The following is a 12,295-nucleotide window of genomic DNA, read 5'->3' on the forward strand; positions in this document are numbered from 1 at the left end:
TCTAAAATTAACGTCCCATTATACACTATTTGGAAAAAAAAAAAAAAAAAAAAAAGAAACCAAAACACAGGTCTTTCTACCATCACTCTTTAATCAAATAATTCCTATTATTGCCAAAAAGACAGAAATATTATTTTTATTCTTTTAATCATTAAAAAAAAATTCTTTTTATTATATTTTATTATATCATTCGCACGTCACGAAGTAACCGTTCTTTTCGAAAAAGTGTTCTCAGGTATAGATCAGAAATCGCCGGGTCTTCCTACTTCCTCGTTACGCTCATAGATCCTTCGCACAGCCGACAAAGTAATCGAGGCGGAATCACGTTTCCCGCTGACGTAACGGCGTGATCGTTCGTACAAGCGTTTCATTCTCCATAATTAAACGGTGGGCAAGGTGGAAGTTATCGGTGGTGGCGCATTAAAGGTTTCGCAGACAATTCCTGTGGAGCGCTTTTGCAACTCGTCATCGCGGCGCGTGCGGTTGAGAAACCGCGGACTCGCCAATTTCGCAAATCACACGGTGCGACCGTAAATATGTAAATCGTTCCGTGCGATACATAACGCATGCCAAGGCATGAGACACTTTAATTTCAAAAATGGCGAATCCGCGGCAAGATAAGTTAGCGCGAAATAAGCATTGGATGATAAGAATTTCTTGCGCTGATTTTTCGTTTCCGCGTTAAATATTTTTTCATTTAAAATTTGTTGAATAATTTCAAAGAAAAAAAAAAAAAGCTTACGTTAAGAGAACTTAATTTCTTATGCAATCACGTCAAACGGTAACCTGACGTTCGTTTTCTCAACAGCTCTAGTCTTGAATGTGAATTATAAGACGAAAGTTCGTGCCTTGATTTCTATGGCATTGTTATCATATCGCGGTTTCAAAACGATCGAAGATGTAGTTTTCTGCGAGTTCATCTGAGTAGCTTAAAAAAAAAAAAAAAAAAAAAAAAAAAAAACAGCCAGGTAGACAGTGAACGCGGTGCATCGACGCTGCATATGCGACGGTTGCACGCGTCTCGCGTTACGGCGTGCACGTTTAAATTCGAAGTTTCATTACTTTCAGTCACGTATACGGGTCCGAAATATTACACCGCCTCAAAGCAATTGGGAAACAACCGTGTGTGTGTGTGAATATACAAGCGAGCACGGGTGAATATGTGACGACTCTGCAAATAATGTTACGTACACTAAAAGACAGATATAGATTCCGTAATATAATACTAGATGTGATATCTATTTAAAATATTAATTAAAGTATACCCTAATTTTATATACCGTCTCATGAATAAATTAAAATATCTACTCGCGATACATGTATAATGAGGTCGGAGTTCGGTAATTAATTTTTTTTTCCGGAAAGCATTTTGTTCCTCGAGTGTCGTCGTTGCAAATGAGCGAGACGAATTATCGTCCGGAATATCGGAGAATTTTCTCTGAGAAATCCTCTCTCGGCTCATTAGTCGCGGTCCTCTTGATGAGTTGTTAAACGTTCTTTTTTTTTTTTTTTTAGCGATCGTCTACTCGCTCCGTGCGAGGTGGAGCACACTCCGCGGACATCCCGTTTGCCACGTAAGGATCGCATCTCTCGAGAGGACATTGGCCATATACACGCGACTTGTTGCTAGGCGCAGCCGAGGTCAACCGTTATGGTTTCCGTCGAGTTGCTCCGAAGATTAGATATCCCGATTTGAATATCCGTAAATGCTACTTTACGCCACCGTTCGTGCGATCTCGCGAAAATCGTGCGCCTCGACGAAATCTCACGGAACTCTACGGACTAGATAACGAAATTCGTTGTATCGCATAGAGATAAAAGTCTCATTGAAAATCTTACTTCACACGCGCGTCATTTTACGCAGAATTATTCTTTTAAAATAATCTATCGCTCCAAGAAAAAGAAATAAAAAAAGGGAAAAACCAGAAATATCTATTTCCCAACGAGTGGTTTCCACGAAAGAGAAAAGGGGAATAGGAAAAAAAATTTTTCCTCGAAGTGATATTATTCAGAAAAAAAGAAGCTATTTATACAAGCAAATTGTAACCGGCGCGTGTTCTTTTTACTGCCGATTGCAAGCTAGTGCGGAAGATGTGCGAAGCGTAAATTGCGATCGTTTCAGGCTCGCTCGGCTAACCAACGTGGTTCAAAACTACCCTTTGGGTTACATAGAAGCGAAGGTCTTTTTCGCTTTTGCGAGCGGTACTCCGACACCACTTTCATTCGCGCGATCCATTGTTTGCGCAAACATTTCCAACGCGCTTCGATCTAATAGACCGGCTTTCCATCGGCCAATTGGCTCCGCAGCAATTGGTAAACCAATTAGAGCCAATTACGCGCGTCACGTCTTTTCATGGCGCGCGCAAAAAAAAAAGAAAAAAAAAAAGAAAAAAAGCCACGGCCGTCGAACGTGAAACCTGAACTCCCCGCGAGAGTGCACGTGGCGGGCACGTGCACCACGTGTACACCCCCGGGTTCTCCTCACCCTTCCGCACGGCTCCTTGTATCGAGCCCTGTCATCTCGCGACGGCGCTTAATCATCGAATTGCGCAAAAAAGACGCGGAATTAAACGACCATTTTGCACCCTTTACGCGGCTAAAAATACGACGTGCGACCCAACCCATCTCGGTGGGTTCACCTGTACGCGACTCTTAAATTTATCTTTATCTGTCAAGGCGGAATTAACAAAAACAGATTACATATAACAATCGTGAAATTTATTTCCATTAAGACTGACTTGAATTTCGTCTTTGATATTCGCCAAGAGAGCTCCACGCGAGAACTTCTCCAAGCACCTTGTATTACAACAGCGGAGTTGTATTTCGTTCGACTTGTCGAAAAAGTAAACAAGCTAACCTCCATTAAATGATTTGAATTACGATTAAGTTTCTCGTATTTCTATATAAGCGGCGTCTTTTTACAGACAACGGATATTTTTGCGAGCAAAAAAAATTTTGAGAAATTAGAACGAGGCTTGATCATCATTTTAATATTGTAACTTTAACAGCAATAATATCATATCAATAAAATAACATGTTTCTTTTTCTTTTCATAAATATGTAAATGGAAATAAAATAAACGATTTTTTTATAATTTCTTTTTTTTTTAATTAATTGTTCTTTCGAACAGGCTAAAGTAATGCAAACAGATAAATATCACGGTACGAGAATCTAATAAATCATTCGCTTTCAAAAAACGACTGAACTTTTCGGCACAACTAGCACGGGAAAACGCCCGCGCTTTGCTTAACGCTGCGATAATTAACGGCGATTAATTGGCGACGTAACGCAAATATTTTCTTAGCGATCGCCGATCGTGTAACCGCGTGTAATCGATGGCGTTTCGCTCTCTTCCTCCTTTTTAAATTATCGAGCAAACGAATTTGCATTAACGGCACGTGATTGGGCGATGACGCAAATATGCCATCAGTCGCGGCGCCACGCACGTTAATGATTAATATATTATATATCGATGTACAATAATTCTTCGGTGATTCCCGATATGTCAGATTGTTAATTATGCGCGGCTTGAGTAAACGCCGAGCAAATGCACGGCGACAATGAGAAGAAGGGTAATGCAAACTGCGATCGAGCTCGATCAACAGAAGATCAACATGATTGTTTGCGCGATAGATCTTCACACTATCTTGCGTGACGTTCCCGGCGTAATTGCTATAAAACATTTATTGGGCAACAATAAAACGCTTCTAACAGGAAGTTATATCCACGCGAGAAAAGAACTCTTCGAGCTGGGAATCTCGAAATATTTTTCTTTTCTGAACGAAGTAGGTAGCAAATTTTTTTTAATAATGCTTTAATTTTGCATATCTTTAATTTTTTTTTTTTTTCCTTTATTTCTCGGATGACGCGCGAAGTAACGTTGAGAAACTTAATGACGTCTGTCGTAGTTTATTAAATGTTTTCGCTAAAAGTTTGAATCGGTTATTCCTTTTTTTTTTTTAGAAAACATCAAAGAGACGCGATTGTGGAATTTCACGAAATCGTATAAGTCTAAAATAAATGTCAAAACAAGTGCGGATAGCAATGTAAATTCGCGAAGATGATGTCGAAAAGCGACGTTTTCGAATCGTCTTCCTCGACTGCCAAATACATTCAGGGTGATCATCACGTGGCACCCGGAAAGCACAGCTGGCGTTTATTGCCTGTATCTCTATGATGTCTCGTCTCGTTGAGAGTGAAGGTTAAGCAACAATTGAACCGCGGGAGGCAGTTCGCGTTAATAGAACAAACGATCGGATTCGCTAGTCCTGGCTAAGGATACGCGAACATCGTCATTGCAATTTTTCACTTTCAAATTTGAGGCTTTACTTAAATTTTTGTACCTTAAACTCCTAAAATTTATACCGCATCGTTAACAGTTCATTAAAAAATTTTTACTACACTCGTAAAATAGCTCTCATAAAATTTTAAAATATCGCTAAATTATCTTTATTAAGTTAAAAATTGAAAATGTCTATTTGTCGAGATTCATAAATAGAAAATAAATAATTTTCTCGACAACACTGTCATTAAAAGATTTCCAACAGAGTTCTTACTTCTACGTCTATTGATTCTCGTTTAATTGTTGCTCAATTATTCTTTTCAGACGCAAGAGATGCACGGTACAAAACACTTGAGTCTGTAATAGCTGTTTTTCGGAAATGTTTAATCTTTCTCGAAAATAAAGATTTCTTTCGAGTTTCAAAGTCGGCCCTGTTTCTGTTTGTCACTCGCGATAAAGTTTCTTGGTAGATAAATCATAAAAGTAAATCTATAATTATCTCAACATCTAAAAAATTATAGTACAATAGAGAATAAAGTCACGTGCAGTTAATAACAATAATTTTTAACTTAATCATAAAAGAAATACGATAACTGACAGAAGCGAAGCTGACTGATTTCCCGAATTGATGAAAAATTTTCTTTCCGCGAGAAACACATGCTTTAAATTCAGCATTTAAAGAATCCACGTGAAATTTAAATGTCTCGAATTTTATAACCTGCCGCATTTGTGTTTGTTACTGATCTGAAAACAGTTTTATATTGACCAATATTAAAAATATTAAAAATAAGTCGCAAGAGGCACAGGAAGTGGACACCCTGTTTCGTTTTGTGCGTTCTAGATACAATATTAATGCTACATACATCAAGTGCACACAATGCCGCGTAAATGCTACTGATAATAATTATCAAAGATAATTGTAAATTTTCACGGGATATCTTCAGTATCTGACTAAAGTTAATTCTTTTAAAGCTCGACTAATTCATAAGATTACAATCTTATACGATATTGCGACACATGCATTGCTGGTTTTAATTAAGTATGACTACATATCGGCTCGACAGAGCTTTTTGATATCTGATTTGCACATATTTTTTTTTAATTGCGCAGCAATTGCTTTTTTTCTTGCACAACGATGATATTGCATTACGTTATTTTACATATATGTAAAAATGTATATTATTTTTCGCGTGGCGTCTTAAAAAATGCTGTTTAAATTTGATAATATTAATTCAATACTACTTGTAATTAGCTCAGGCTCGTTATTCAAGTATTCATACCGTAATTTATGAGTAATGTCTGAATGCTTTTTAATTATTTTTTATTAAATTAAAAGAAAAAAAGAAAGAAAAAGAGAAAGAAAAGAAAAAAAGTCTTTTCTTTCATTCTTAATTCCACAATTTTTTTTTTAACTTTTAAAATTACAAAACAATAAAAAAATTAATAAACATACAATTAAAATTAATTTACATTAATAAAAATAAATATAAAATATTGCTTTTGGATAAAATAATTAATAAGCTACAAATAAAACAAATAGCACTGATTGCTCGTCAGGATAGATATCGATAAAGCAAGTCGATAATATCACCTTTGATAATTATTAAAAACAGAATGCAATTTGATCAATAGCTGTAGAACGGCAGCTGTTGTAAGTCGACAACTGGGAAGTTATGTTATCGACTAAAGTCACTAAAGAATAGGAGGTGTTCACCTTCCTACTTTATCCACAGCATATCAGCGAGATTTACGAAGCTGATAAGGTTCTCGAATACTTTACTAGATCGCGCAGAGGTTACCGTTTTCAAACGGATAATTTTATTCATTATTAAATTAAAAATTAAAATATGCTAAAGACATTTATAGGTAGAAAAATGATTTTAAAAAGTTCATATAAAAAGTTTTGTTCCAAAACATAGAACTTTAATTATAATTTTTGTGTTATATAATCTGATACGTATATATATATATATTTCGATGTGCATTTTGATTTTCTGAATTCAATTTTCTTTTTTTTTCTCTTTTTCTTTATTGTTGGCGTCAATTATAATTTTTTCCTAAACCAAAGAAAGTCGAACGTTTGCAATTTAAATTGCGCGATACGTATTCACGAAGTCACATTGTCCCGATAAAAAATACACAAAACGTATCGCTGAACTCTAATATTAATCCGACATACGTAATATAATGAAATAAGGTTCTCGCCAAGTTTTCTAGTACTTAAGAAATGTAACTCTAAGCATTATTTCGATAGATACGTCAGATCTGATAACGAGGTTTACGACGTATTTCTCGTTTTATCCGCAATAAAGCGGTTTCATTAAGAGTCATTTGTATGGACACGAGTTGAACGAGAGATTCGCTGAGTTTATTTATTCATTTTCGACGACGTAATCCAATCTGGGTGACAAGCCGACGATAAACGTAGAAATAAAGCGCGGAAAAAAAAAAGAAAAAATAAATAAAAAGTTTAATAAATGCCTAACCTTCGCGCTGTGGCGATTGCGAACGAATTATTACCCGTTCAGAATTTATTTGAATCGTCGTTCCCTTCGAACGCGAATCTATTCCCGCGTTCTCTCCGATTATAAAGCGCGGGGGACGCGTCGAAAGCTCCGCTTGACGGATTAAGTCATCTTTACGTAACGCGGCGCGCTTATATAAACCCTTCTTCACCTGATGATCCGAGAAATCAGTTCCTATGCCGATTCGGCGTGACTCACTTTATCGAACGGCAACGCAAAAACGCACCTGCATCCAACCGCGCGCATACGTTACACGTGCATGCATCGGCTGTCACCGCGACAGCTGGGGTCTGTCGCAAGCGATGCAGGTCGGGACCGATCTTGTATTGTGGCGAGATCGAACGGAGCGTTTAGCGATCGCGTGTTCTCGGAAGGGACCACCTTCCGTACTCGGGATCGGTTTGATTCGTCAGCTCGCCAAGCCACCGACGTGCGTTTACGGCACGAAAGTTTTCGCGACACAATTTGCCGCCGCGAAAAATATATATACCACTTTGCCTGAACCCGATCTTGGCAGCGTTCGTTTAACCCGGCTACTCGGGCACGCGGCCGTTCGCCGTGTACCAAGTCGCGTCACAGCGCGGCCTGATAAACTAATCGCCGATTCGGACGGCCGCGAGTGCATCAGTCCGGGCCACGCGTATATTAATATTTCAGCGTCCATCTCGCCGCTCACTCCGGTCGGGAACTGGACCAGTCGACCCTGGACCAAATCCCGACGAATATGGCTGACGAAATGTCTCCTCGCGAATTCGCGAACCTCACCCGTGATTCTTCCGTTCTTTCCGACTTCTCTCTTTCTGTCTACAATCTCTTTCTATATTTCCTTTCTTTTACGTTTTGATAAATGGAATATGACGAATAGAGGACTGACTCGTGCAGTCAACGATATAAAGGGTCGATTTAAAAAAGAAAAAAAAAAGGTTTCAGACCAGGAATCGGTACCAAATTAGCGTGAAGGCGAAAAGAAGGATATTAAAGGTCCCTTTTCTTAAAGAAATCGTAAATCACTCACCGGTATCGTTGTCGTGCCCTTGAGGCCCATCCCCCACATCCTCGGTGGCTGTGGAAAGTGCTGCAACAAATAAGGAAAGAGAAGAGTGAGATCGCACAGTCAAGTTAGAGAGACGCAAGGGCGACGGGGGACGAGAGCGACCGCGATTATTAATGCGGGTCGCGTCGTAAAGTTACGTGCCCTCGAGGCGATCGTGGCCTTCCACGTTGACGGACGGGCATTAAACTATAAACATCAGGCCGCAGCCAGTCCCCGCAACAATTAACCCTTTGATTGGCCGGGAGTAATTTATGCGACGTGACCTTTAAACTCGGTGCCTGAGCGAAAAGACGAATGCGAAATTAGGCACGCTTGCGCGTTCGGCTCTCTCGCGACGATCTTAATAACGTATAGTCTCAAGATTACCGGATGCCGTGTCAACGACGGGGCTCTTCGGGCCAATTTAAAGACGACTTTTCTCAACGAACGTGCCGAGGCATCGACAATTTTCGAGTTACAAGCGATCAAAGGAAGGCGCGACGACGACGACATACTTTTTGCATAGATCCCTAAGTAGACGCTCGGGGTGACGTTGAAATTGACGAAAAGTAACTATCGACAATTCGGAAGGGTTTTCTTCGATGATCGGTACCACCGTTTCTATCGCGCGTTCCAATGGAACAATTTTTCTTTCTTTTGACTATTTCCTTATTTTCCATTCTCTACAATTTTAGCTACTTTTTTTTTCAACTGTATTTATTAACTTTCTTTTTTCTTTTTAAACTGCAATACATAATATATATTTTTTTTTTTTCCATTTATTCCCGATTTTCTAATTGCCACTGGTACAACATCTCATCTTTCTCTTTGAATGCGATAAAATGTCGCGGGAGATTAAGATTTAACGCTCAGCACGATCGCGTCTCTCGCTGCAAAACAATTTAATTTATTCAATTACGAGGCAATGCGCTTTTTTCCCTATTTATTCTCGATTGTTATTTATTCTCGATAGGCGCGAACACGCGCGTGCTCGCACCATCGATCCCACACGGTGATTGGAGTACAAGCATTTGCTCGGTGACCCATTAAGCTCGCAACCTGTTCCACAACCTACGTTGTAGATACAAGTAATATCTCTTCGGAGGTTTTCCCCGGTACGCGCGACCAGAAACGACCGATCGGATAAACAATCGTGACTTTTCAAGCTCGCTTGAAGTTTACGAGGTGTTTAAATCACGCGATGGCACATCGCAGTACATTTTCATAAAGATTATTAAAAAAAAAAAAAAGAAAAAGAAGAAAAAAAACAACGAAATCATGCGGAAAGACAATGATACGAACAGTAAAGACTAATATTATGTAAAGACTGGAACTGGCAGGATAAAGCTCTCTAAACAAACGCGTTCATTATCTCCATTAAAATCTTATGGAAATTAAGATAAACACTAGACAAGATTAAAGTACCGCGGAAGAACATATAGCTGTATTTATATGCGCGGTATAAAAATAGCAGGTAAAGAGAGAAATCTCATCGATACGCGGCGGTGTGCAGCGAGAGGAAAAAAAAAAAAATAATAATAAGTACCATAATAGGCGCCATTAGGATCCATTGGAAGATGCGGCTTCTGCCGTTTAATCCGCGCGGAGTCGTATTTCCTGCGCGTGCTAATGCGCTCTATCTCCTGACACCGGCGCCGGGTGCTGGAAAGCGCGTTAAAATCGATTGCGGCCCCGGATGAAAGTCAGTGTTAAACGTCGAACTCTCACTGTGATATAACGAGAGCGGGACACGCGGCGCATCCGCTAAGCGGTACACCCGCGCTCGTTAAAAACGCACCCCGCGGCCCGTACGTTCGCGCCAGGTTTGCCCGGAACGGCACGAGAAAAAAAAAAAATTTTTTTTTTACGACTAATCTAGCTCATTTAATGATCGACCAGACTTTCAACGTGAAGTCTGTATTGAACTGGAGTTTTGATGGGAATTGAACTGATTTCATCAATCAGAATTAAGAGAGAAAATTAATATCGAGAATAGTAATTTTTTTTTTTTTTTCCTTTTTTTTTTCGATGATGAAACTTCAGTTCGACGTCAACAAGGACGAAATTTTTAACGTTCCGAAACACGAAATTTTAAAAGTTTCCTATATTTATTCTCGACCGCACGTGATCGTCATGAGGCGTCTCGGTAAATCGCACGCTAATCACGTTAATTAGTAAATCTCGGGTTTAAGTGCGGATATCGCCTGTGCGCGTGACGGCGCTTCCAAACAGTGGAATTATTGTGGCATCGCTTATGGAATGATAAAGAGAGAAGGAATTAAGAGTCGATCTGTCTCCATTATGATTTTCCAATTGTAATCTATGACAAGTACAGAGTTTATCTTTCATCTTTTTTCAAAAGTTAAATTTATAAAACACAATATTCTATTTTATTAATACCGTCATTCTACTAATCTCTATCGACTCAATTATTTATGCATTTTTTAAAATTAAAAACTACAAAATATAAATACATTTTTTTATATCAAGTATTGAGAAAAAAAAAAAAAATTGTTATTCGAGCTTAAAATAAAAGCTATTACTATTTATAACGTTGAAAATCGAGAGATTCTCGACATTCATTGTCGAGATTGCTCCTGAAAATCTCTGTTTCCTTCTCCTCGTCTCACGGCAAGGTCGGAGCTGCCATCAATTGCAGTACTCTGCAGATGCGCAACTCGAACGTGCTGCAAGTAACCAATTACATTGTGACGTATGCAAATGAAAGGCGGCTGTCACGATGGCTATGTCCCCGTCTACTTCCTGTTGTCCACTCGATAGTCCTCCTCTCTTTCTCTCTTTCTTTTTCCTCCTCGCTCGCTCTCTTTTTCTCTTCGCGATGTACGATGCCCTCGGAATGACCGATGATATTCATTCGAGCGAACGCGACCAAAATCATAAATGATCGCGAAAATGCATACGACGAACGTGCAACGCTCGGTTACTTCTTATACGTCTTCGTACTTGGAAATGCACGTGTTACTTCACGTATTACCAATACCGACCGTGAACGCACGCTAAAAGGAGTCCTTGAAACCTTGCGGTATTCACTTATCTCTATAACATTCCATGGAAAACTTGATCAAGCGCCTCTCACCACCGGAAAATTATTCTCGAGCGAGATCGAAAGTCTTTCTCGCTTAAAATTTACGTCCAAGTATCGTTTTCGGAATTAAAAAAAAAAAAAAAAAAGAGAAAAAAATCTTTAGTCGAAAAACCAGACAGATTATTTCTACGTAACAGTTTCAGGGTTTATCTTTAAATAATCCCCAGCCTCGTTATTGTTCACGCGACGCGCGCGTTTGACATCGGAGATTTAAACGCTTGGACAGACGGATATTTATTCTTTAAACATTTTCCGCATTTATTTTCAAACGAAACATGCCCAGCCAAACTCGATATGCATCGCAATGGATCGTTTTAAGCAGTCCGTTTGACTTCGAGATATTTAATTCCCCCGTGTAAGTTTGATAAACGATCAAAACGAAGCACGTGAATTATCTCATCCCTTCCGGACGTCGCTCGAGGTTTCCGTCTGAGCGGGATTATTTAATGAATTTTTTTAATTAGTTATCTCTCGCGAAGGCAATATTAATTCGCTCCACTTTATCGCGACGGCGCGGTGTGTGGCGCGCGTGTTAAAAAAGCCGTTTTGAAGACTTTCTATAATCTCGAGATCGCCTCTCACCGTCTCTCGCGCTCGCCCGCGGCGTCGCTTACAGCTTAATTCAAAAAACGCAAACAACCTCGGCTTTCAGGGGCGCACGTGATAAAAATGATGTCAGAATGATCCGGTAAGTCACCGCAGCGTCGCGGCGATACTTAAATAAAAAAAAATTAGCTTCGTCAATTAAATTTAAACACGCTATTAATTCAACTTTGAGATATACAAGTTATGCAGTTAAAGAATGACGTGAAGCAGTATCGATCGATCAATTAATTAATTAATTAATTTTCTCTCTCGATTCTTTTATCCCGAGTGCGCCCCTGCGTATTTCCAAATGCAATCGAACAACACACACGCCCGACTTGCACCATCCTTTCGAAATTACTAGCGCACGAGACCCGTTTAAATAAATCGCGGGTCACTCGTGTCGATTTCGAGAATGGTAATCACGCGCACGAGGCATCAATTGGCCTCTTGTATGCCGGGCGAATGTCGAAAAAAAAAAAAAAAGTTCAAGGGTGCGCGCTGAGGAATTAACCCTCGATTGCCGTAATTAAATTCGCTGGTGGCGTGACCACTTGCGGGCAATCCTTGGCCCTCGGTGACCCTCTCTCTCCTCTCTCCCTTTTCGCGTGTAATAACCCATATAACGTGTAATGGTCCCAAGGTTGAACGTTCGGAAAAAAATTTGTCAAACGGGACGGCTTCGCGATGTCGTCACGAACGAGCTTTACGACCCGCGTGCGTCGGCACGCTTGCATGAAATAACGGACTCAAGCTGCACTACT

At 39.6% G+C, this 12,295-nt stretch overlaps 1 protein-coding gene across 5 annotated transcripts in view; it reads right to left on the reverse strand.

The window, feature by feature from the left end:
* LOC139113666 (uncharacterized) overlaps positions 1–12,295 on the reverse strand; it is a 66,996-nt gene that overhangs the window by 26,792 nt on the left and 27,909 nt on the right. For all 5 annotated transcript variants that reach the window (XM_070674976.1, XM_070674975.1, XM_070674979.1 and 2 more), the window contains one exon: positions 7,823–7,882. In XM_070674976.1, the coding sequence (XP_070531077.1) occupies positions 7,823–7,882 (60 nt within the window). The remainder of the gene's footprint in view (positions 1–7,822; positions 7,883–12,295) is intronic.

Source organism: Cardiocondyla obscurior, linkage group LG03, assembly GCF_019399895.1.
Source record: "Cardiocondyla obscurior isolate alpha-2009 linkage group LG03, Cobs3.1, whole genome shotgun sequence".
NCBI lineage: Eukaryota > Metazoa > Arthropoda > Insecta > Hymenoptera > Formicidae > Cardiocondyla > Cardiocondyla obscurior.